At 42.1% G+C, this 27,851-nt stretch overlaps 1 protein-coding gene across 3 annotated transcripts in view; it reads right to left on the bottom strand.

Moving 5' to 3' along the window:
* Nucleotides 1-27,851, bottom strand: part of DNAI2 (dynein axonemal intermediate chain 2) — a 315,671-nt gene that overhangs the window by 271,325 nt on the left and 16,495 nt on the right. For all 3 annotated transcript variants that reach the window (XM_085617361.1, XM_085617360.1, XM_085617362.1), the window contains exon 2: nucleotides 19,105-19,292. In XM_085617361.1, coding sequence (XP_085473487.1) covers nucleotides 19,105-19,287 — 183 coding nt within the window. In that variant the 5' untranslated portion in view covers nucleotides 19,288-19,292. The remainder of the gene's footprint in view (nucleotides 1-19,104; nucleotides 19,293-27,851) is intronic.

Below are 27,851 nucleotides of genomic sequence, written 5' to 3'. Positions count from 1 at the left end.
AATTACAAAAAAGCCCCTCTTTTTAACCACTCATGCGTTAAAAAACATAATGTATGAACTTATGGTCTTTTACTGCTTTTTTAATGTTGTGGTATGTCATTTTGTATCGTTTATGAGTTGCTGCTGCAAGAGCAAGTAAAGATTATTGAACTTGATTGAAGTTTGCAAACATCTCAATCATGAGTGTGGTGGTCTCTGCACCCATAAATCCCACTAAACATATGTGGAAATGGGCATTCCAAGATGTGGGTATTTCTTTGAAAGCCCATAAGCATGTACGCTTGTGGGCATTCATAAACTCCTGTCATTCTCCTTTCCATCCTGGAACCAATTGAATTTTTACTCGAGTCAAGGGCTAAGGTTGGGAAGGAGAAACGACCCCTGAATGACTCAGGTGAATATTTACACATGCGCCAAAGTCCCCATAGCAACCTGTAGTGTTTTGACCACTCCTTCAGCACACAGAACAATCATGTAGAGGCGTTTCAGTGATGTGGAGGGAGACCCAAAGTGGGGCTCTGCAGTCAAGAGGGCCCACCAAGCGGGGATGCAGCTTCGTCAATAGGACTTGGGGTGTGAGCTTCAGATTTTCTGACAACCATCCTGGCATATCATGTTATATGAGAAGCAGCGCATGATGGTGGCTTATTGGCCACTGGAAAGGGAAAGACGTGCAGATTGTGAGGGGTACTTAAAGCACAGTATTTTGTAATCAGCTGAGAAGGCATTCAAAATGAAACAACAGGCCTGCTACAGCAGACTGTGTAAGATGGTGCTTGCACCACTTACTAAGATATGGGTTCACTATATCTATCTAAATCACTACACTTAAAAATCTATCAGTCACCCCTATGACAGGCCTTATCAATCCTGAAGGCAGGGTGCTGGGTTTTACGTGAGAGGGTGCTCCTGCACGAGCAGAGCCCCTCTGCAGACTTCGGAGACCATTCTCCAGGTTTGTCTGTGATGCAGCCAGACATATATGCTTTAAGTGCATTATAACCTCGCGGTAAATGCAACTTTAAAACGGCTGTTTAGAAACATGTCGTGCTTGGTGTCAAACACCTTGGACTCATACCTCCACACCAGTAACTGGTGTGGGAGGTATGATTCCACCCTTCCAAAAGGACATATGTGGGTCACCGGTCTACCCCGGACCAGCTTTCCTGACCTGGGCCGCACAAAATGAACGCTGCCAGCCTTAGTCAAGATTCTGCTCTCCCGTTGCTGAGCCAAGCTCAAGCAGAGGAAGGCATGACAATAGGCATCCTCTCACAGGGAGGTGTGACTACCTCCCAGACAGGGTTTAGTGTGTTGGGGCTGGGTGGATGCACTCTGAGAGTGCCAGAAAGTCTGCACTGGGGGCACATTTGGTGTTGATGTGCATGGTCCAGCTCAAACCAGTTCTGGGAGCCATTGGCTCCTGTTCTGGCATGAAACTGGACAAAGGACATGGGTGTAGCCACCCCTCTGTACTGCCCCTCCCCTAGGAGGGTCCACAGAATCCTTCCAACCAATTCCCATGGGTATAAAGTGGGTTACCTGGCTACAGGACTTTAGATTTTACCTGGACAAGATTCTGCTAAAAGAGTAAAGGAGTTACTCCTCTGCAGAGGCAGGCACCTAAACGCATCTGACCGGTTTGCTTCTCCCGAGCTCCTGAGGACCCTGAAGATTTCCGCAATACAGGAGGTGGGTTCCCAAAGGTCCCTGAGGTAGATCTGACCTCTCAGCGATTCCGAGACCACTATCCCTCGTTAGGGCATGGCAACCCGAACCCCTGTGCATAGCGAACATTTGCAATTGCATAAGCTTGTTGACAATTCCCAAGCTTGTGCATGGGACTTCATGGAGTCCTGACCGCTAGCAGTAATTAAACCGAAGATATCCATCCTCCACTCACCGATTGTCCTGTGGGCTGGTACTTTCCAAACTAGCTTGAGGTCTCCTCGCGATCCCTGGTCTGTTGGCTTGTGGGTCCTGGCAAGGGTCTCCTTGTTTGTTCTTGGGCTTACCTGGTTGCTCCAGACATGCCCTGACTCTCCATTGCTTGGGGAGTCCCCTGGACCTTGCTGGTCCACACCGTAACCTGTTTACTCTAATCGCATGGGTTGCATTTGCCAAGGCTTGTTGGTGCTCCAGCCGGACGTCGACCCCTCAGCACTCAACACCCTTTGTGGGACAGCTCACCTCCAGATCCTGGTCATCCTCGACATCTCCTGGTCCCCGTGGCTGCAGAGTCAAGCAACCCTTCTTCGCACCTGAAGCATCTGACATCGTGGGCATTCGATTACCGAGCCCCTGGTCACCTGAAGTGACCCAAACTCTGTCCCCTCTGCTTTAAGGCTCTTCTCACCTAGAATCCAGGCTTGGATTCCACCGGACACTCTTCACCTTCCTGACAGCAGTACTTCTTTGCAACTCTCCATTGAAAACTACGATGGTTTTCAACACCACTTGGCCCGTATGCACCCGGCTCCTCCGGGATAGGTAACATGGGTACCTCGGTACTCACTGGTGGATTGGCCTTAGAACCTTCTATGTTCCAAAGGGTTTGCTCGAAGTCCTCGTAGAAGTGTCCTTACACTGTAACTTTACAACCGTGACTTTCCCATAGAGTTGTACGGAGCACGTGGTCGTGTTTCCTCACTGCACCCGTCCTCCATGGGCTCCCTGTGTCACTACTCTGGGTGGTTCCTTGAGGTCCCAGCGATTCTACATGCTCTAGGCACTGTGTCTAGTCAAGTCGTGATTGTTATACCATTTTTTTAGTATAAGGTTCGGTCTCCCCCTGGAGGCCGCTGTGTAATTTGCTACATACGAATGTTCTATTGATTCAGTATCGTGTGCTTTGTGCCCTAATCTAGTGTAGAGACTAGTAGAGAGTGTTCTCCTTTCATTTAGTCATTTAGGAGGTGATATTCTGATAAAACAAGCTGCTTTACATTCCTTCAAGATTGAGCCTGAAGGCTGCTCTCCACAGCTACCACTAGGATAGCTTTCTAAAGGTTATCTTTGACCTCATACATCATAAGGGCCGTGAGGACTGGTGCAGGGGCCCACTTTAATTAGTGGATAGCATATACCAGGCCACCTTCTCACACAGAGGTCTACCAGATTCAGTCACAATGACCGACTGCCCTAGTGACTCTGAATACACACTGCTTTCTTAGAACGTCAACGGCCTGAATAATAAATTCAAAGAGGGGCGGTCCTGAAATATGTGAAGAGGTTCTGCCCGACGGTGCTCTTGCTCCAAAAGACCCACTCCTTAGGTAACAATTGCTCTTTCCTGCACTGGCATGGATATACTAGGGTCTACCATGCTGGGTTTGCCAACAGATCATGCAGATGGCAATCATTTTACAGCAATCCTTTCCAATAGCCACTTCAGAGGCAACAAACTACAGGCTGGGAAGATATGTTCAGATCTCTAGAACACTGGAAAAAACCATACGTGTTAATGTATATGTCCCTCCTTCCCCCTCTTCCCGGCTGAATGATGCTACCATGAAGGATCCGTCTGGGTACTCCTGGTGGCTCCAGAGGGCAAGGTGGTAGTTGATGGAGACTTCAACTCTTTGATGGACTCTTCTCAGGATTCTAGAGATGCTGGGCCCCACGACGAAAATTGTACCTCTCAGAGTGAGATGCCTCCCTTGGCATCAGTGTTCTCTGGAGGGTAAGATACCCCGAGGTCCTCGACTTTATGTTTTACTCCTAAACCTAGAAATTGCACTCAAGCTTAGACAACTTCCTCCTTCCGAAAGGGGATCTCAGGGGGTAGTTGGAGGTACTCTATTGACCTGCTCCCATCGGACCACTCACCATTGGAGATGACACTATCATTGCCCACTGTATAGAGGATGACATTAGAAGCTCAATACTTGGTAGCCTTTGGATGAGCAGTCCCATTTCTTCCTCAGAAAGGGAATTGGAGTACCTGAAACTAAATTCGACACCTGACACATTACATGCAGAACATTATGAGATGTAATGAAAGCAGTCTTGAGAGGCAAAATCATCTCATATCTCTCGGGTAGGCAAAAAGACAGAGAAAGGGAAAACACCTACCTAGAACAACAACCCACCTTGAGTGGCAATAGTTATTACCTCCCAGCAATGAAATTGGATGCAGACTAGACAATTTTATGGCAGTCAAGAAGCACCATTTCTAGTTGCAACAAAGGCATCCTGGTGTCCCTTGCAGCATAAACTATATGAACACGGAGGTAGGACTGTGAAACTTCTACATTGGCTAGCCAACAAAGTGAAGAGAAGCAGGTCAGATATAAACTTAAAATTTGCAACTTGATGGGTGACATGGTCGATACCCAACAGGAATTTGTAGATATATTTGCAGACTATTATAAGGCACTATTTGGATCTAGATCACCTGGGGCACTAGAACAACAACACAAAATCTTGAGAGATCTGGTTCTCCAGAATTTATCTGTTTCTGATAGGGCAGATCTGGATCGTCCAGCCTCAGGCGATGAACTGATATAGGCTATGCAGGAGATACCCACAGGTAAGGCTCCAGGGCCCAACGGGTTTCCTTTAGAGTTCATAAAATCGAATGAAACCACAGGCCTGCTACAGCAGACTGTGTAAGATGGTGCTTGCACCACTTACTAAGATATGGGTTCACTATATCTATCTAAATCACTACACTTAAAAATCTATCAGTCACCCCTATGACTAAATTTCTCGTTTGCTTTTCATTTTAGATGAAGCCTGCAAAATAGGGAACTGCCAAGAGACTTATGTGGTGCCACCATCATGGGGAATTCTAAATGATAATGAAGAAATCAATATAGATCGTCCCATTTTTGCGTTTAAACACAATAATAATCTCACGAAGGAATTTGTTCATACATATAGAGAAACAAGTGCAGTAAGACAACGCACCATTGAAGGCACTAGAGCAATAGGCAACCACAAATGTGGGGGTTGCATAATTTGCGATCAATGTTTACAAGGAAAGAATGTAGTATACAATAAACACAATTTATGGGCCCAGGATCTAAACAATTGTAAGAGCAAAAACATAGTGTATCCGCTCATTTGCCCATGCCGTCTGGCCTAAGTCGGGGAGACAGGACGCGAATTGAGGATACGTATATCAGAACATAAGACAGCAATAAGAAATCAAAAGGAAAATGCCCCATTGGTAGACCACTTTTTGAAGGCTGGTCATACTTGTACAGATTTTAAGTGGTTTATCATTGAACGAATAACAGGCAGTAAAAGAGGTGGTGATATCACTGTTAAACGAAAAAACCGAGAGCAGTGGTATATATCCATCTTGGACACCATTAGGACTGGATTAAATTCTAGAGCGGACTGGCTAAAACTAATAAGTTAGGATACTTAACCGTTGTTGGTCAATAAATGAGTCAATTGAATTGGGCGGTACTCCTGTTTTAAATTTTGATTCATAAGATTTCTTCCGCTTAGTTGGGTATTCAATATAAATTTATTAACCAGAGGGAGGTCTCAGTACACGGTACCATTCCCAACTAATTATTAATTTGGGTTGTAAACTTAAAATAGACTTCCCCCTGCTTGAAGTAACAAATGTACCTCTTAACAATAGGAAGGTCATAGTATATGTGGAGGGTACCAGATGCTTATTCATTTTGTGGATGTTGCACCGGCCGGCACACCATTGGATCATTACGTAAGGGACCTCTACTCATACATATGAGAAAGTCATGTTCCATAAACCTTTATTAAGGTCCAGTACCTATCAGTACAACATACTAAAGCCATCGGTGGTATGCAGATATTAGTGGTTAATACGAAACAGAAATCGCTAATTCCGATTTGCTCGTTTCTTAGTTTTAATTTGAACAGAACCACCGACAAAGGATTTGTTTTGACTTTGTCTATGTAAGATTAGATTGGTCTTATTTCTAGGGTAGTTTATATTTTTAACATGTGCAGTGTTTTTTTCTATTTTTATGGTCATAGGGCAATACGTCGTGCACTGACAGCATAAACGTGTCAGGCACGCTTTGATGACATCATAGGGTGACGCTAGTGCCCCACAGGTGAAGCTCGTGAACACTGTAGAGTGTGTATTTAAACAGCCTCTGACCGTGACATTAGTACTTACTGATCACGGAGCGGTGTCGGATGCTAATGAACACGAGAGGTTACTCAACCCCGAGGTAAGCCAGGGGGAACCGGGAGCTCACTTTATTTGGGAGTGAGAGGACAAGGTCGTCTCTATAGTCTGGATTCTTTAATGCGAAAAGACTAGTGGGACGTGGTTGCGTTTCCTTACAATTTATAGGTGGGACACGAGTAACCGAATTCAAACCTGGTTTTTAAATGTAATATGTACTCCCTTAGGCATTGTTTGAGACCGGGGTTGAAGAAATTACGAGGGATAATTAAGGACGTGTAAAAGAAGACGTCATCCTCACAGAAAATAATAATATGCTAAGGTATGATATTATTATAAGATACCACTAGAACAGTCACTTAGCAATATACATTTGCACATAACATGCAGATATCTGGTCCCACAACCCGTGTCTATTAAAAAAACATGAAAATAATTTTTTAGAGACCTTAAAAATCTGAAAGAACAAGTGAGTAACATCACAGATTTTAAACGTTGGACCTAGACAACTTATCGAGGTTGTTTTTACCAAGAAAGATGTAAAGGTGACTGAGTAAATGCTACCCTTAAGTGGCACTTAGTTTAATTCTAACAAGTATATGACTAATCTGGTTGTCCTGGAAGGTTCATATGTTTCCCTTCCTTATATATACCTTTTTCTATATATTTTATAATAGGCTCCTATCCACTATAACGATTTGATGATAGGCTTTGATGCTGTTTAGCACGGCCTCCTTCCCTTATGAATGGTGATGTGGTCATCAGTACGCATTCGCACTAAATCAGGTGTAACTAAATCATTTTCAGTATTTTGTTAAGTATTGCATATAGTATGCTTGCTTTGGCTCAACATGGTTGACACAGATTTTAAGGTCTGTTTTTTTATATCCATTTTTTAAGGTATGTGTATATACACTTTGTGTGTTTATTAGACTTAACGATAGATGTTTTATTTAAAACACATATAAGATTAACGTATCTAGAGGTCTGGTGATATAACTGATGAGATACACTTAGACCCTGTAAATAGGAGTAGGACTATCAAACCCCTAACCTTAATGGTCGATTGTTGTAAGACTCTTTGTCTTTCATTGAATGGTATGGAATAAGTGGTGTTTAAAAAAGAACCTCTTTTCGAGAACCCTACTGTAATTATAAATATGATGTAATGCTGGGTTGGATGTAGAAGTATTTTAGGAAATTTGTAGCACTACGATAGAGCAATGTGTTTTTGTTTGTAACTTTCAGGGATAGGGAGATACACTGTTTATACAATATTTGATATATGTATTTTTTTTTTCAACACAGGCACACATGAATATGTGCTATTCCTCATAAAGAGACAATTATCGTGAAAAGTCCTGATGAAGGTGGTGCTATATTTGCTTGCACACCGAAACGCATCGACGCTTCTGTGGTCTTAAATTCTAGGAAATATTGAGTCAAAGAATTTTCTATATGATATGACTGCAATATAGATTCAATCGAATTAACATTTTGCTGTTGATTTTTAATATGTCACCTGTTGTTGTCTCTTTATTTTGTTGATTGACTTATCATATGAATTGTTTTTATGAATTGTGGACAGTGTTTTCTGTTTTTTTTAAAGATTTGCACTAATGGTTATTGTTAATGTACATTAAATACATTTTATGATTTTTTATAAATTTGTGATTTTTATAATTATATGTGGGGTTGTCAAAAGCATACATTTATTTAAGTAGTTTGCTTGATGTATGGTTGAATGTGGCTCACTGGTTGATAGTTATTCCAAGGGAATACGTTTTCTATTGTGCCACCATCATAGTCCTCCTTAATCCAGACATATCACCTACTGATTGCGCCTCATACAGACAGATATCCTTGCTTAATGTGGAGGGGAAAACTGCGCCCCAACAGACGGGCCAACAGACCGGTTCAAGTGCATCCCCTAATCAGCATGGATCAAAATGGATTTAAGCCCAGACGGGGCACAAGGCATTGTCTCCATCATTTCCATCTGGTGTTGGCTTATGTGGGTGTGCTACAGGACCCAACGGCTCTGGCATTATAGGATTTTGAGAGGGGCTTTGATTCAATCGAATGGCTGTTCCAACACCAAATGATGGAACATACAATCTTTGGGCCTTACTTAAGGGAGTGCATAAAGGTCCTTTATTATTCCCCCTAAGCAAGAGTGAGAATAAATGGTGTGTTGTTAAGGCCCTTCCAAATAGTGCAGGGGACTCAGCAAGGTTGCCCTCTATTTCCCATGGCGCCATGGAGGACTGGATAAGGTGTGACGCGCAGGTGTGGGATACTGACTGGGGCGGATGCTTTGAGGTCCACATCTCCTATCACACAGATGGCGTTCTGTTGTATGTACAGAAGCCGGACCTCATATTAACCAGATTCATGCAAATACTGAAATTGACTGGGGAAGCCTTAGGGTCAATTGGGATAAGTCACTGGTTGTCCCATTAGTTGGGGAAATTGGCTTAGGGCTCCCAAATAGGCAAGAAGGTTTTTGCTAACTTGGCGTGACAATAGCCAGGGACTAGCAGGATAGTTGGGACCTGATTGTTGCTCTCTCACTCAGAAACGTAAAGATGGTATGTCCGCATGGAGCAGTCTACTCTTGCATATCCTGGGGAGGTAAGGCACTCTTTAAGATGATAGCTCTCCCTTAAGTCCTGTATATGCTACAAAATTAACCTTATATGGTTCCCCCATTCGAATTTCCTATATTGAATCCACGTTGAATAGCTACATATGGGCAGGAAGCCCTTACAGGAAGTGCATACAATCTCCATTCGATGTTAGAATGGGGGTTGTTGATTTAAGCTGTACTATTTGGCTTCCCAACTGCTACCTATCAATGACTGGATCTTCAGGGCCAGAAACGACTAGGCAGTTAGAACAGAAGTTGCATCACTTGAAAACCACTGGCTATAGTTGGTAATAATATGGGTCCAGGAGTCCCCAATCGCTGCCTCCAATAGCAGCCATACTCTTAGACAGTTAGCGATCAGTGCGTAGATGGATGGATTAGGAAGGGAAAATGGCAAGGGAAATACCTCTATCGTATGGAATATGGCACCCTAAAGATTCCTGATTATTGGGTTCCATGCCTGGAATAACATTGGAATAGCTAAGGTAAGAGATGTCGGCGCTTCAGATCATATGCTATCATATAAGCAAAAGACGGAGACGTTTAAACTCCACAAATCGCAACTCTCCCTCTACTTGCAATGGAGACATGCATATGATGTGTACAAAGATAGGCTTTCTTCTCTCCCAGACTTCAACATGGCTCGAAAAATCTGAAAAATGGTACTAGTCCTGCAGGTCTAGTACCATTGAAAAATCTCCTCGACCTAACAGTAACCTACTTGACCTCCGTCTCTGAAAGCGGTGCAAATGTGACAAGATAACAAGATTTAAAGGCATCTTTATTGCTCATTTGCTTTGTGAGCAATAAAAAGGCCTTTAAATCTTGTTATCTTGTCACATTTGCTCCGTTTTCAAAGACAGAGGACAAAAGTTAGTATGTTTTCCAACTCGCCAGAAAGGGTGAGTAGGACCTAAAAATAGCTCGACCTCATTAAATTTACCTCGCAAATGCGAGCGGTCGAGTGGATTTATCAACCCCTGTGAGAAGAGAGTCTGGCACTTACAAGGCTTTAGTAATAAACATACCAGATCCATTGGTGGCTTTGAGGGAAAAGTGGGGCCATGACCTGGAGGTGTAGTGAAGATATGGGATCAACAACGGACATTGCTAAGTTAGCATTAGTTTGTATATGCTTGGCTACCATTTTGCCACTTTTGCACACATTACTACATGGCTCTGTTTTCCCACGAACATTAGGCACAACATAGAACACAGCTGCAATATTGAATTTCAGTGCCTTTTAATATTGCACAGGATGCACATTTAGGCACTTAGAGAAAATGTTTCCAGAACAGAAGAGCTGTGCTTGTCCAGAGATGTAAAGCTTTGCATCTCGACTTTGAGGTACGGGGTCCCCTAGACAAAGCCCATTACGGTTGAAACTTCTGATACTCAAGTGGCTCCCCCTGACAAATTATATGAAATAGTTATTCTGATTGAAGGTGACATACAACGTGTAGTTAAAGGGATTTTTGGGAAAATCTGACTTCTTCATATGACATTTTGTTGGCAGAGGCAGATTGGCCCCCGCCTTTTGTTCTAGCCGCTCCAAAGGGGGAGGAGGTAATACTCCCTAGTTTTTCGCACAACATCTCCAAGGAGCAAGCACAGGCTTCTGCAGAAGAATGGGAATGGTGCTTGCACCAGCACTTTACTGTACTCAGGTGGGCTGGGATAAAGATTCTCCCCCGCATGAGATACCTTTGCAGTCTATGCCGTAGCCTCAACCCCAATATTCCCTCCGGCGAGAGGCAAAGGCTTCCATTTCTGAGATTCTAGATCAATTAGAGTATCATGGAGTTATTGAAACATGTGTCTCACCGATGAATAACCAAGCCCGATGGGTCGTACTGCATTGTATTGGATTACCGGCATTTGAACTCTCATTGTCGCACCTTTGCGGATCAGAATACCCATAGTTCTGCTCTTGTAGACAGTCTTGTACGTAAAAAATATAAAACAACCCTTAGAATTTCCAATGGCTTTTTCAGTCACAATCTGTCCCCCATATCAAGTCATTGGACAGCATTTACCGCCGGCGGAAAACAAAAACAATTTAGGTGTCTAGCCGCGGGCTATAAAAACAGCCCAGGAGTTTTCGCCGCCCGTGTTGTCTCTTTGTGGGGTGGCAGTGGCAGAGTGGGCTAAAGAACGGTGATGGATCAAACCCATATCTGTTGACTGGGTGTGAGTGTTTGATTGGTTCTGATGCTCCGTCCATCACCACCCCCTTTTGTACCGCTTTGTTCGCCATAAGTTGGCAGGGTATGCTCAGACGTTGAGTCCCTTGCTCACTTTGCCACTGGATTCAAGCAAGCCTGGCTGAAGACGGCTGAAATGCCAGAAACCGGTCCTAGGAAGCTTGTTTCCGGTCCAGGGAAGGCATGGCTTGGCAGTTCGGGCTGGACTGTTCCCATGAGGAACAGGGTCAGACTGATTTGCATATGGCCATGTCTGAACTGGGGTGGCAGAGTGGGCTAAAGAACGGTGATGGATCAAACCCAGATCTGTTGACTGGGTGTGAGTGTTTGATTGGTTCTGATGCTCCGTCCATCACCACCCCCTTTTGTACCGCTTTGTTTGCCATAAGTTGGCAGGGTATGCTCAGACGTTGAGTCCCTTGCTCACTTTGCCACTGGATTCAAGCAAGCCTGGCTGAAGACAGCTGAAATGCCAGAAACCGATCCTAGGAAGCTTGTTTCCGGTCCAGGGAAGGCATGGCTTGGCAGTTCGGGCTGGACTGTTCTCATGAGGAACAGGGTCAGACTGATTTGCATATGGCCATGTCTGAACTAGGGTGGCAGAGTGGGCTAAAGAACGGTGATGGATCAAACCCAGATCTGTTGACTGGGTGTGAGTGTTTGATTGGTTCTGATGCTCCGTCCATCACCACCCCCTTTTGTGTCTCTTTGTTAGACAACATAGACCCAGATGCGTACTCATACGTTAATGATATTTATCTCACAGATGACAAATTATGGCAGCATCTTTGTCGCATGAACGCCTCATTATTTTGTTTGCGGACCATGGTTACAAAGTTAACTTTGCAAAATCGCACATTGTAGAGTATACTGTGTTGTTCTTGGGCTACGAGCTTAATAATGAAGGTCGAGGTTTAGCGCCTCACTTCCTGGAGAAATGCGCATGTTTGCGACCACCTACAACCCTGAAAAAACTACAATCTTTGCTGGGATTTTTAAATTTTGGTCGTACTTATATTCCCAAATATGCCCAGCGTATCAAGCCTTTGTATGCTTTGATACAACCTACTTTTCCAAAAGCCTGCTGGCTTCCGGAACATTCAGCTATACTGCAATCTTTGCAGTCTGATCTTCTTGAATCTAAATACTTGTTAACACGTGATAACCATACCAACCTGGTGATACGAATCGTGCCAGGGGCAGGTGGTTTCACTTACTTGACATATAATGAAGGTGACACAATAACTATTGCTTACAAGTCACATTTGTACACTTCAGCAGAACAGCGATTTTCCACTGTTGAAAAAGTCTTGACAGCTGTCCAGATGTCGATCCTGAAGGAACGTGCACTGGCACAGGGGAAACAAATTTCGGTTGGGACACTGTATCCTGCTCTGGAAGCAGTGACAAAAGCAAGTGTACCAAACTCAAAGGCTTTACATCCCCAGTGGATACAATAGGCTACTTCTTTGACCTCTCCGGATGTCACGTTTATCTTCGACTCCTCACTGCAGACTCGGGAGTTTTTACAGTATGAATTTGTTCATCTTCCTCCTATGTCGATGCGCCCACTTGAGGAGTACCATTGTATAATATACACCGACGGTTCGGCACAGCCGGCTACAGGATCAAAACATTCTTATTCCACAGCCTGTGCGATTGTGGCAGGTACCATGGTGAACGGAGAGTTCAAGTCCACTGTTGTTCACACACAGGCACTAGGTGACTGTACAGCCCAATTAGCCGAGCTGTGGGCTTTGCTACTTGCATTTGAGTTTGCAGATCCTAATGTGACTACTTTGATTGTAAGTGATTCATTATACTGTGTTCAGTCTTACAATGACAACTTCTTCTTTTGGTCTCAAAATGACTATTGCGATTCCAAAGGCAGCGCAATTAAGCATAAGATGCTTTGGGTTAGAGTTGCAGCTCTTAAAGAACGTCTGCCACTCACACATGTGATTCATACTCTTGGCCACCAGCGCGTGGGAGCACACGCGGTCGGCAATAGTTTGGCTGATAAAGCAGCTAAATCAGCATTAGCCACGTGTCTAGTAGCAGCAGTTACAAGATCCATGGATAAGATTGATGATGACATTTTGGCAGCCATTGCTGCTACCGAGAATGGTGGTGATTTCTCGCAGGGTTTCCCTTCAAAATACTCTTATCAGTTAAGTCCCGATAAAGTTCCTTATGTGCGAATAAATAACGTTGGCACTGATAACAGCCGCACTTCAGCCCACTCCAGCATGGGCTGAAGCATGGCTTCAGCCCATGCTGTAGTGGCTGCGACTGTTTCTATCTTGCAGCAGCATTACTGGTGGCGTGGTTTATATAAACTAACCCAGAATTATGTGCTTTCTTGTGACATTTGTCAACAGATTAAACCATCTACGGTTGCACGCCCACCACAAACACAGCTATGCATTTCTAATAAACCATTTGGTAGTGTTTACCTAGATCACTACGGTCCTTTTTCTTCAGATACTGCCTATAAATTCATCTTAGTTGCAGTAGATTCATGCACACGTTTTCTGTGGATTTGGCCACAACGAAGTGCTGACGTTCGAACTGTCATCAGGGATTTGCGTGTCTTTGTGGGAATTTTTGCATGTGGCACCTTACATTCACACCAGGGTCCAGCATTCGCCTCTAAGGCGTACAAGGAAGCCATGAGGTCTTTGGGGGTGCAGGTAAAATTTTCGTCTCCATATATGCCTGAGGGCAACTCAATTGTGGAGCGAATGAACTGTGACTTAAAGCAATCCTTGACAGCTAGAGTCTTAGGTACTGGCAGGAACTGGTTCACCCATTTGTATAGCGTACAATGTGCACTAAATAATATCCCTAGAAGCTCTCTGCGTGGGTGGACCCCATACGAAATGCTCTTTGGCATGAAAATGTTTGTGCCAGACCTTGATGGTCTAGACATGGCGGCGGCTTCCGCAGCCATTGACGTAGATAATCATTCTGCTGTATTACAGAATCTACAAGAGACTCGGGACAGTCTTGTAAAGGAACATTTACCCCCTGCCACTGATGCTGCACTGCAGACTCCGGTAGTCAGCTGGCTACCCAAAGTCGGAGATCTGGTCCGAGAGAAGGTGGTGAACAGAAAAGAGTTTGGCCTCTCTTATCATGCACCTGTTCCAGTGCTTGGCGTGAAGGGTACTCGTACTGTCATTTTACCACCTCTTTCTGGTCGCAAAGGCAACAGATATATCTCAGTGGACAATGTCAAGCTACAACATCTGGCCGATCCTGAATAGTATAACACCTGCTTCTTCATGTCCAGCAATTGCAAGGAATTTTGTGATTGGCGCATATGACACCGCAAGAAATGACACTGCCATAGAGATGGACTCTGTTGCTAATCCGTTGCTAAACCCATGGACCTCCAGTTGTAATGATGAAACTGAATATACTTCTCCCACAAGCGAGTCATTGCCTGGTTTGCAACCAGACACCCTTAACCAGTCACGTTTTTTCTTTGACTCGAACTCCACATCATCATCGGCCCCTACCAAATTCCAGTTTTTTTTATCTCCAGGTTCAAACAGACATATTTGGTTCCTCCTTAGACATACATCTGATTGGTGCTGATCGCCATTTTTGTATTCATGTCCATTGGGTTTGTGTTTTTTTCCTTCTCATCAACGGTCACTACCTACCAGAACGCTCTGCTGTCAAACTGGTTGATGGAACTTTGGCTCCGCACTCATCTTCTCACATCATGAAAAGAGACCAGACTTTTGTCTACATCTCCGCCTGGCCGGTTGCAGATGGCATTGTCTGGGATACGGTGGAGTTCCAAATTCATGGTCCTACAGAGATTACTAATGTTCCAAATGTACTTCGTGTTTCAATGGGTGATGTAATGAAACAAAACATATGTTCTGATGATTGGGATGTACAAGCCATACAATCTTTATTTTTAGATTTGAAGTATTATGCTGCATTTGATGCTGAAGATTTAAATTTAAATACCGCAAATTATGCGGATTTGTTTGCTACCAGCATTATGGACATCATTTTCTACATAAAGCCAATACATTTAGAATTTTTTTTTATTATACACAGTGGGAACATTGCCCGACCCCGGTGGAAGGCAGCTCAAAAACTCTATTAAATAAATGTACACATTTTAGGAATTTTGATAGGTCCAACCCGGTGTCTTACTATTTTATATTGAATTCTACGTCCAATCCTAAGGTAATGCTCACCCACACTAAATTGTTATATTCCAATTCCTTTATTGCTGAATTGTCAGTGGGTGGCTATGATCTGTGGAAAGCCACAGTTGATTTAAAATCGGTCTGGGGTTCTAAATCCTGGCAGGTACGGGGCACAGAAGCTTTACATCGCGCGAGCCTCATCCCAACACAAATTTTATTTTTAAATGATTCGGTTTATCAAACTACTTGTTTTGGTTTGGCTTCCGTGAAGCAGATGAATGGCCCCACTATTCCACCACTGGATGCATATCATAACTGGAGCAGTAATACCAATTACTCCATTGAACAATTACAAGCGTTAATCACAAATGTTACATTTATTATTTCTAGTCTAGACCCACTAGGGTGGCTAAGTTGGCTAAGTTGGCCGATCGGCTCTGATGCTCGCCAATTACGTTTTTATAAAAAGGCCCCTGGCTACATTCAGGATAAACCTGATCCACGTTTTTCTACCACACATTCGGTTGCCACCTATTCTGTTGGGAAATGATGTCAAAATTGGTTGCAGCGCTCGACACTAGCATCAGTTAAACACCATTTGTCCTTGTTATCAGGCGACATCGATTTGGCCGATTTTATAAAAGGGCCTGTTGGTCCAAGACCTAAAAGATTTGTTTATGCAGCTTACAATGAAATATGTAAACTATCGCAAATTGAAGCAGCATCACGTGTAAGGGCAATAGATCAAGCTAACCTAGAAAAGGTACTTGCTGTTGTTGACAATAGTTTTAACACACTTTCTTCCCGCATTTTTACACTAGATAATATTGTTTTGTCTGTCGTAGATATTGTACAGGAGGAAGTGTCTGTTTTGTATCATGGTCAAAATCAATTACGTTCAGTAATACAGTTTGCATGGACTTTGCAAACACTGAAGATGGGAAAAGTACCATGGGATTATTTGAAAGCTTCAGCTCTATTTTTGAATTTTAACTTGACTGACAAACAGCAGTTTATGTCTATGAAAGATGCTACATACTCTCTTTTACATATTGAAAAGATAGACCCTTTGCCCTTCTCCGTGGCCGAAACGGACTCTGCAGTCTGGCTCATCCACGGAGTAATAACTCTGCCTTTTTCTTTGTTTAAATTTACCTCCTGCATGAAGCATTACCCGCTAGGCCACTTTGAACCCTTGGGTGGAACTTTCCTTCACGAAGTGTGGTTTTTACCTTTCACATATAGATGCCTGAGGGATGATAAAGAGGTTTACCTAACTGGTGAATCATGTGAGTCCTGGATTGCACACTCCCTTGTCTGCAAAAACATACAATTGCATGGCGCTTGTAATCTTACCGCACCGAATCTTGCGTGTGTTTTGAAAGGTACTCCAGTGCCAGCCATTACACCAACTTTTACTCTGCTAGCGAACAGTAGTTATCTGCTTTTAAATAATGAAGAATGCTGCGGCGTGCTAGCTGGCATCCCTTACATTGTGACCGTCTCACAGTGCGTGGTTTGCTGCAAAAATGTGCTTTTTTCCACCTCCATACAGGAGGCTCGATAACTCAATCTGGCCTTCCATTCCGACCTTGAAAGAAGACTTTAATAAGTTGAGCAGAATAAGAGCACTATTATCCCAAAAAGAAGTTGCGCTCACATCTGCCCATGAGACATTCGTCCTCCAGGTGGCTAACACCCGGACAGAAGTACAAGCCCTTTTGAATACTGACCTTCCACAGGATTTCGGTGAATTGATTAATACTATTTTCAATGCTTCGCATACTGCTGGCTTGGCACATTTTTTTAAAACTTGTCGGCTCTGGCCTTGTAACCTCTTTCCAAACTATATACGGTGTGATACCAGCATTTATTCATTCTATTTTTTCTAGCGTCTTCGGTGGGTTGCCACTATTTCTTGCCTTAGCTGCGTGAATTTTGCTGTTGATTTGCCTGCTACAAAATGGCTGCTCCTCTTGTCATCGTACACAGCCCAGAACGACTGCAGCTGCTACGTAACTGTATGCTTGAATGCTATGGTACGTTGCTCCTGGCCACGCTCAGTGTGGCTTATGGATGGTCATTCAGATTTGCGTACTATACTTGTGTTCAACCTGTTTTCAACTGCTTGGAACATGGTGGGACAACTTCGACAATGCTAGGCCGTGCCTAAGCAGACACCTGCCTTGTAGTGCCGCTGTCTGGGAACTCAAAGTTATATAATGAAACTTTTTCAACGTAAGTGATTAAGTGACTACTGGGAATATGTAAAATTTTCAGACGTGATTACTGCATTTTGTAGTTGTGCACAAATGATAATGGTGCAGGTGGGGGGGGGTGTTAAGTTATGTTTCCTCCGTATGGCATACTAATGTGTACGTTGATGAAACATATCAAAATATAAAATAAACAAATTCAAAAAAATAACTACAAGAGGCACAGCAGGCACGAAATAAATAGCTGTACCAAGGCAGACAACACAAAATAAACCCAGTGGTTTACAAGTACGTAAAAAGCAGATCTCGCTCCCATAGGACTGCACATAATGTGCCACACCTTTGCTACACTGTCGATCAAACTCACCATCAAACAATCAAACACTCAAAACATAAAAGAACGGCCTCTGCAAACCACAGTCAATTCTGTCCAAAATACCAGAGCTGTGTGGAAATGCAAATTATGGACCGCCAGTAGAGATAAAATGTTATGTAAATGGAAATGTGCTCTATACAAATGTAGGAAATATAAAGTGACATGCATGATGGCAAATATTATTCCTAGTTCGTGGATTGAGTTCTGCAGATTTTGCAGCAGTTTCTTATTGGGGAGACAGGATGTGTCTGGAATAGGAGAAAAACATAACAACATAATAAGTGTATTTGTAACGCTCGTGTTTACCCCAGTGTTCGTCTTGGCGCTGAATAAGAGAATGCAACAGGACGAATTACATTTTGGAATACAGACAATAATAAGTCAAAACGCTGGAGTTTGTGCTGGTGAAAAACCTCTATGCAAAGCACAATGACAACACTTCGGAATCAATAGGTAATTGAAGATACTTTTATAAGAAACATGGCAATAGACAGCAAAAAGTTTGGCAATAGTACACTGATTTGTCACAAAGGAATCTGAAAAGGAACACAAAATGAATAAGCATGTAGGCATCCATCCCCATGGAAGAGTGTTCTGATGCAGGCAAAGAATAGGTCATGGAAAAAAAACACAGTTGAGGATATATAACCTCACTGCAAGCTCCTGTCGGCCACTATATGTGGGACAGCTGTTACAGTCTAGTGGGGGAAAGGATCACTGTATGTTTCACCTAGCAACCGAGATTCACCTAGAAACACAGTCAAAGTACAGTTGTTACAAATTAAAAGCGAAGAACCATTGAAATAACCCCCACATCAAACGCAATACTCAAGACGTCACCCTAAATGAAACAGAACTGATGATATTATATATCACATTACCCTTGCACTTTGCAGAGACAAGCATGAATGTAACATTAATAATTGGTTTGATTATGTGTTGTTTTTAATTACTTTACCTTTTAGGTGTCCTTATATATTGTTATGAACAATATGACGTCCTAAGTAATCTATTTGGTGGGATAGTTATGGATTGCATGACTGTTTTTAATTCAAAGCCCTATGCGACAAATTATTCAAAACAATCAGATGGAAATTACAATCACAATATCTAGATACGTAGAATTGTTCTCTGTATATAGCTTTGAACAAAAGGCACAAATGATTATTCTGGGATAAGACACAACAACATTTGGATAGAACAGCTGATGTACTATATATTTAATTTACAAACACCAAGGGAAGGTAGTGAGACAGGGAGAGGAGCACATAATCTCATTCCTCCAACTCTAGTTCTTTGTGATGCCCAGTTTCCCATTTGCAAATGTTTCTCCAAGTCATTTGAAGTTACCTCATGTTCAGACATATCATATGCACACTGGATTGCAATGTCGCATGGATTTCTGTCAATATAGTTGGCAGCCTGGCCTGGATCTGGAAGTATGTCAACATGGAGCTCGGCTGGCCTGTCAGAGAAGTTGCATTGTCGGCCAAATTCGCTCCTTTTTCTCGTGTAAACGTAGACTATCTCCATGGTGACTTTAGGAGCAAAAGACATAAAAAAGCTAAATTATCCTTCACATAGTTACAGCAACAGGTGTTTAGTATCGAGAGAAACAATCAGGTGCTTGTCTGAAATGCAGTTTTGCCGTAATAGATTTAGCTATTTCAGATTTTGCAAATAGTTCAGCAACAATTTCCTCGGCCTTAGTGCAATATGGTTTGCCTCCTAACTTGGGCAAAATAAGATTGGCCATTTTTGCCCATGGATGTTTGCATACAATAGCCAAGTACAGCAAACTAGACAATAGAGGGGGATCAGTGAGAAATGGTTTAGTGCTTTTGCTAGAATTCTCAGATAGCCTCCTTTAATTCTTTAAATTGACTTTCTCATTATAAAATACTAACAGAGTGACAAAGGAATCACAATATAAATGTTTAAAATTGAAAGTACTTGAATTGACTGCCCTTTATAATACTGCAGAATAAATCCTTTGCAAGCATTAAGACGGATAATGGAAGCATCACTCTCAACATGTGTCCTATCTAATCAACAGAATTCATGGTTTTTCCCCAAGTGATATGATTTCTTTTTTAGGAGCAGAATTTTCTCTTGCACAGATTTCAACCTTTACACCCATCATTGGAGACAGACTAGAGGTCAGCTCCAAATGAATGCATCATCTACTATACATATAGCAGAATTCCAGTTTTCTATTTTCGCCACAAGGCAATGCACAGTATAAGCATTATTTGGGAGAGCTCTAAAATATAAACTCTAAACAATCCAGTGTCTAATACCTAATCCTTATTTAATATGCTTGCCACCACACTGCATGACAATGCATTTTCTTTTTAAGGATTACATCAGCAACAATTTTTGCAGAGGAGCAAAAAGGTAACCTCCCAATCCTTACTTTTCCCGTAAGGCTAGGTGTTACACTCCGTTAAACACCCATCGAAAATCTACATAAACAATTACTGCCCCCACCTGCTTTGATAATATAGCACTGGAGTAATTGATGCAAAAATGCAAATTGATTGGTCATTTGCAAAAAACGATTGGTTCCGCCAGAATTCAATTTAACAAGAGTGTAAATTAGGAAAAAAGTGCGAGAAAACGTTTGCAAAAGATTTGCTTGAGGCATTTAACAAAGATATCAGTCTATATGGCGCTAGACTGTCCCTATCTCTATTTGTTTTTTTGTTTTTGTTTTTTTAATTGTGATAATACTTCTTAGATTCAGGCGACTGTCCTTGCTGTATGATCTCAATAAACAAGAGAATTAGAAAGCCTGCTTACCAAGATGGGTCTAGCTTCATAAAAGCAGTAAATGTGCAAACCAGAGCTGTGCACTCTCAAGCATAAAGGTCCTCAATAAATCTGATATCTTGGAGATCTGTGTGAATGATACACTGTTAGTTATATCTATGTTCTGTAGAAATTAGCTGCAATACTCTAGAGAAGAGTCAGATACTAGCAAAATCCTCTTGGATGACACCATTATCTCCTGCACCCTTCCTTTCCAATGAACCCTCTTATCTATTTCTATTGCCTCGAGGATTTGTCTACAACTTCATTTTCCTCAACTTAATGTTTTTTCTGTGCAATCGATTTTGCATTTTGTTTGCAAACTCAGCCAATTTATTGAGGTATCCCCCTGAAATATTTACTACCAGCCCTGAAATATGGTTTTACAATTTTCTTCAATTTAGAACAGTTATCACACCATGAGTTAATAGTTATCCTCCATGTATATTCACTTGAACTACTATATAATTAATTTATAATACCTTACAATACAAACTGTTGTGAATCTTGCAGTAGTCAATAGCAAGATGGTAAAGAAAAACATTAGCAGTCTGAAAATATGAAAGACCATGGGGCGCACATCATGCCCACACCCACTTGTAGATTCCAAGGTCCAGCCTCCTACTTACCTTCCCCTCCATGGTTCTGAGCAGTGTGTACAGAAGGTGTGATTGGATCCCCTTCTGGCATATCTATGTTTGCCAGAAAAAGCAACTGTTTAAGGAAGATGATAAAAACATATTTTGATGCACTATGATTCAGATGATTTAGTGTTCTAACCATAGGCTATATGATCCAAAAGAGGGGGAGGAGGCTCTCAAAAAGTCCCTTCCAGACTCATTTGATTCACAAACACAATATAACTCTTGAGCACGAAGCACCAAGCTTACATGGAGTTTCTATCGACTGCTTCATAGCCTTTGAGGTAGTAAAGAAAAGTAATCATAGAGACTGCCCGGCTGAAGCAAAAATCTTAAATAACCTTGTCAACTGAATGTATAGGAGGACATACTTAAACAATATTCCCATATGCCTCAGTTGCTGACAAATAATAATTACAGGTCCATGGTAAAAAGAGCACAAGGCAGGTGAAATATAAGTGACAAAAAAATCACTGAGTCGTTTCAGACTGCCTTTAAGGCCTAAGCAGAGGACGAAGACAAGTACAAGTGTTTTAATGCTATTTGTTCTGCACCGAATCTCTCCATTAAAAAATGGCATAGATACATAGGGAGTAAATTCCTGTGGAAGTTTAAGATTGAGACAGAACTTCTGACAAGAAGGATTAGCCTTGCCAGATTAAGGCTATATAAATTAATATGCAGGAACTGATGCAGCTGAGATTCTAAAGTACTCATTTTGTGTATTCATGGATGTTATTTAACCTCTTCAGTGCCCATGACGAGATGGTCTCGTCATGGGCCGCGGTTGCGCTGTGCCCATGACGAGACTATCTCGTCATGAACCCCGCCCGCTAATGCAACGGCCGGCACAGGGCGGGGAAAGGGCGTGGCACTGAAGGGGTTAAGGGTCACTAGGGGTAGCTACTGTGACACCTGCATCCCCCCTGCAACACCTAGCACAGGAATTGCGATCCTAACACAAGGCATTTTTACAGCAGAGCCAGGAACAAAACACTTTATAGGTTTCGGGTGCACAGGAATTGTGCTGTGCTTGTGAAATCTATTGGTTTTAATACAAACCTTTAAAGGGGCTTACAACCCTCCCCCTTGCTTTCCTGGCTTTTCATTGGGCCCTGTGCTTGCCACTTACACATCCATAATTTGGTACTGGCTGTAGCATATTTTCCTGCATGCTTGTTCCTCTCTGCTTCTCTTATCAGTTTCCCATAGCAAAATTACTGATACCATCGCTTTGGTGGAACAATTTTTTGTTTAATTTTTTATAAAGCTTTGCCTCTTTCTGCTTGTTCGTCACTCAGCCAATTTATTTAGCGCAATTTATCACCCAGAGAGATTAAGTGATTTGCCCAGAATCACAGGATGTTGTGCCGCTGGGACTTGAACTGAGATCCCCAGCTCTCTAGTCAGCAAGTCTGGCCACTGTACCACATCCTCTCCACTCCAGTTATACTTGTCAAGGAGCTCATTTCTTTGTCCTGGACGGTAATTGATAAAAAACAGCTTTTTATTCATCACATAGGCAAAACTGATGCATTACCAATGCTTGTTAAACTTTTATATTCTGCAGCAGACTGGGACCTTTGGCTGACAGGAATAAACTCAGCAACAATGAAACTGACATTGCAATGAAACAATATGTTACCACATTGGTGAACTGGGGGCCCTGTTATGGGCTGTTTTTGCAGCCTGTGCTGAAGGGGTGCCCTTAAACCGAAAATAGCATTTGCAACATAATTGATTTATTGTTGCTAGTTGAGAGGGCCGGCAAGAAAGGAGTCTATGTAGCTCTCAATCTCCCACACATTGTCAGATCAGAGGGAGGGAAAAGGAAGAGTTAATAGATGAGCCGGGACAGTAGAGGGACTAGAAGAGAGGTAGAGGAGACACCACACTGGCAGGTGAAAAATAACAGCAAAAGGCAAAAAAGCAAAAAAGATACAGAGACAAAAAGGAAAACACAAGTGAGAGATGCGACAGGCAGAAAATGTGAAAGGCGCAGCTAAGAGAGAGAGAATCAGAGGAAGAATGAAGTGTGACAAAGAGAAAGTCTAGAAAGAGATGGTGGACATGTGAGAAAGAGACATCTGAGAGAGGTGATAGGTGAGAGAGGTGAGACAAAGTTCAAAGAGAGTGGAAGGTGAGGATGCAGTTGTAAGAGAAGTAATAAAGAGAGACTGGTGTGAGAGAACTCAAAAAGCGACATAGAGGGAGCAAGAGGGAAACTTGTAAGAAAGATAAAGTGTAATCTGTAATCTTCCTAATGGGTATCGGGCACCACCAACTTGTTTTCTGACCATTTTTAGTAGACTAATAATTATTGGCCTTGTATTTTCTGTTAGTGTCATAAAAAATGTAGCGCTGAGAGCTGGATCAAGATATTCACTAATAGTTAAATTATGGTAAATGTCTTGAAATGTATGTTGTGTCTGTGTGCGCATGTGAGAGTGTGTTTGTGTGAGATAGAGTATGTGTGAGCTTGTGTGTGTTAAAGTGAGAGAGTGAGTGACTGGAAGTGAGTGTAAAAGAGTGAGACCGGGTCTTTAAGTGAGTTAGAGTGAGTGACCATTAGTGAGTGAGGGAGGTACTGGAAGTGAGGGTGAGTTCGTGAAAATGAATAAGAATGAGTGTGCAGACTGTTAGAGAGTGTGAGGCAGTGTTAATGGCCATTAATATGTGAGTGAGTTACAGTGAATGAACGGAATTGTAAGTGAGAATTAATTCTTCATAGTGAGTGGGAATAAGTGTAAATAAATTAATAAGAATAAGACTGCGTGCAAGTGAGTTTGAGGGAGTGAGAAAGTATCAGTAAGACTAACTGTGAGTGAGACCAACTGCAAAAAAATGAGAATAAGTGAGCCAGTGTGAGAATACGTAGGAATGAATGAGATAGAATGCGTGAATCCAAGTGAGTCTGTGATAATTTATTAATACATCCGAGTGAGAGTAAATGAGTGAGTTAATGTAAGTGAGTATGAGAGAGAATGTGGTGTCATGCTTGCAAGTCTGCAGTTGGCCCTGGCATTCTGAAGGCAATTTGTGGTTTTAGAGCCTCCCCCCGCCCCCATCCAAAATGCTTGGCTAGCATACAAGAGACAATTCTTAGCATGATACTGAGACTAACGTGATAGAGTTATACCTGGCACATGGGGACACCCATGACAAATTGCTGTCGCTGGAGTACTGGAGGAAATTATTGGCTTAGGAGTACATATTTCAAAAAGGTAGCACTGGCTAATGGTAATTCCTTACCTAATATAGAACAACCATGGCAAACTGTGAGGGGAGCAACCATGGCCAAATGTTGGTCCTAACATACAAGAGGTAATAGTTGACATAAAGATCACCAATGGTATATGGACAGCACTAGTGGAAAGATTGTGGCACTGGCATATTGCATGGTGTTTTTTTGCCTATGAGGGCATATGGGGGCGGGGGGATGTTGGAGCATCTTAATGAGCCCTGTTTTCTTTCTGCAGCTTTCTCTGGGACCAGGGCTTTACATTTAGGTTTTGCAAAATAAGTAATTTCAGCAGTGCAATGCATATTCTTCTAATTAGGTAAGAATAACTACAAAGCTAACACATTTTTGTACAAGTTACTACTTTGTTGCATTATTGTTAATACATGAAAAGTTGTGTGCTTGAAAAGACCTTGACCTCTGTGAGTTGCGCAACTGAAAAAGCCTTGTAAATGACCAGCAACCAATTGTATTGGAAATCTGGAATAATATATTCATATTCAATATAAGGTGTATGTCAATTAATACATGTGAACTTAAATACTTCATATGATCCATTAATAGATATCCCATTGTGCTTTACACTGGGGAACTATTCAGCTATGGCTCTTTGTGGTGTGAATATATTATGGTACCAGTATTATCAGTGTTCTGTAGCACTATATTCTCTTTAGAAAAACATATACTTTTTTTATATAAGAAAAAGAGAAAGGAGTAGAGTTCCCAAGGATTACCAAATAAGTACTCTAAAAGTTGTAGCTTCACTTCCTGTAATGATATAAGGTCAAAGGTCATGATGATGTCACTTCCTGTGATGTTATTAAGGTCACGGGTGTGTGATGTCACCTCTGCTACCCCTGGAGTTTTGGTGAATCAAGATTCATGTCAGTAGCGGCTCCCCTTAATAACAAGTGGTGAGGTGGGGGATCGGGAGGTGTGGGGGGTAGGGATTATATAATAAATGGAAAAAGCACTTACCTGCTGCTGCGCTGACAGCCGCTGTCTCGGGGTTCTTCTGCTCCGGTCCCTGCACATTGCACAGGCTTCTAGATGCCAATCAAAAAGCTGATCTCATGAGAGCAGTGCCGTGATTGGCCTGAGCGGGCTTGCTTAACACTAGCTCAGGTCCTAGGAGCATGTGCTTCTACTCCACCCGGCTGTACAACACAGCTCGGGTGGAGAGAGATCAAAGTGTGCATGACGGTTTAGCCAGCCTTAGACAGCCGGCCAAACTGTCATGCGCACTTACAGTGTGCACTTCTACTCCCCCTGTCCTCATCGTGGCCCCCCCACACAGATTTGGCTGCCTTTAGCAGAAACTAAAATATAATTTAAAAAATTCATGATAACCATCAAGACTAATACATATTGGTAACTAATTTGAAATCTTGGGAGTAAGTCTTAAATTAAGTTGTTGAAGATGGCTTGGTGATATGAATATAGTTGACAGGCTACTTCATAAATTGAGGCTTTACCAGATAGACACTGTGATGCCTTCCTGTGTCTCATCTTGTGAATTTGGCAAACTATTCTGAAAACCAACCTTTAGCTAACGTGGTACCAAGGTACAGAATAATGTAACTAAGATACAATTCTTATCCTCAATCCTAATAGTGTGCTCTTTGCATTTATCCAGCGAAAATCTTTGAACCCCTGCCAAAAAGGAATTGTAATAGAATAGGTCCGTCCTGACCACAAGCCTAAATACAACCCTCAATGTCACTGTCATCACAGCTATATATATTTGGGAAAAGAAATATATTAAAAGACGAGTCAGAACTAGATGTGTACATTCCTATATATTTGTCAATGACTGCAGGTTGTTTGCCAGCAGAGAAGAAACTTTGGAGGGGAAAGAGTGCAAGGTAACTTCTTAATACAAGCTCTCCTCCAGCTGCATCAACCATTCTGTGGTATTCACATCGTACAATATGAAAATTCCAAAAGAAGGGATAAGGATACAGTTAAAGTCTTGTTGCCATTAGATTATGCCATTACTATACATTTTTGTGTGTAATCACTGACGCCAAACGTTAATATTAACAAGTGAAAACATGCCTAACTATTGCTTCTTCCCATGCCATGATCCCAAGGAGTAAACAAAAGATAAAGGGCTAGAACGAAGAGGTGACCTGTAGTTGATTAGTTTGGAATGTTTCATTACCAGATGCGTTACAAAGAGATTAGTGTACTGTAACTTTGAAGGCCAGTGGACAGGAGCTTCTCGTATAACCAGGAAGCACAACCGCTCAATCCATAAATAAATACATTTTACTATACGTGCAACATATACCTGATGGTTTCTTAGCACTAGGACTGAGTTAACCCATTAATCATAAGAGTATTAATGGAAGAGGTGAGCTTTGAGAGCCATATGAAAGAAATTGTGACTGTCCACAGAATGCAAGTAGATAGGTAACTTCGTCCATAATTGGGGAGCTTGGACAGAGAATGCTCTTCCTCCCAGACAAAAGCTTTTAAACAGGTTTTGGGGAGTGTGTTTTTTTTTAACAGAACAATGTTCCAGAGCAAAGTAGGCTAGAAGGCAATTAAGGATGTTGTCTGGAAGGTGGGCAATAGGCTTTTTGGAATGAAAAGACAGTTGAGAGTAACAAAGAGCATTAAATTAAATTCATGTGGCAATAGGTAGCCAATTACTGCTCAATCGGATAGAAGAGACATGCTCAAAAGTTCTTAAGAGAAAGACTAGTCTCACCACTATATTTCGAAGAATTTAAAGTTGTCAAACTCACTCGCCAGGAAGACCTAAGTAGAAAGCGTTTTGTATAGTTCACCATGGACAAAAGAGCTGGCAAGCCGCTGGAGCTCACCAGTGTGAGGGAATAAATATCAAGAGTTTCCCCTGCAGTCCACAGGAGTTTTCCCAGCATTCTCACTTGTGGGAAGCATGTGGAGACAGCCAAATTGACCTAGTCCCCCAAATCCACTTATTTGTTCATTAGAAAGCTTATGATTTTGACTTTGGATAACATTAGGTAAGGATCTGTTATGTTTAGGCCAAAAGAAAAGATTTCATGTATTGGAATCCTCACTTCAGTTTTTCGAGCACTAACTTTGATGAAATGTTTACCTATTCAATCTTGAATAGCAATGAAACAACACTAGATAGACTAATGGAGCTCAGTTGAAGATCTACAGAACTTTAAAACAATCTGTGTATCGCCTGCGTATGAGACAGAATATAGTCCAAAGAATCTTATAATGACCGACAAGGATCACATATAGATACTAACCTGATTCAATAATAAGGAGCATCCCTGAGCTACCTCATAGGAGACCACAGAGACCTTTGAATGAAAAGTGAGATGGTGGCAGTTAAGTTAGCACTCAAAGAGAAAAGAGTAGAACAAATAAAGTGCCACACCTGCCACCCATACTGCCTC

The sequence above is a fragment of the Triturus cristatus genome, chromosome 7 (assembly GCF_964204655.1).
Source record: "Triturus cristatus chromosome 7, aTriCri1.1, whole genome shotgun sequence".
NCBI lineage: Eukaryota > Metazoa > Chordata > Amphibia > Caudata > Salamandridae > Triturus > Triturus cristatus.
This window is presented reverse-complemented; position numbering and strand designations above follow the sequence as displayed.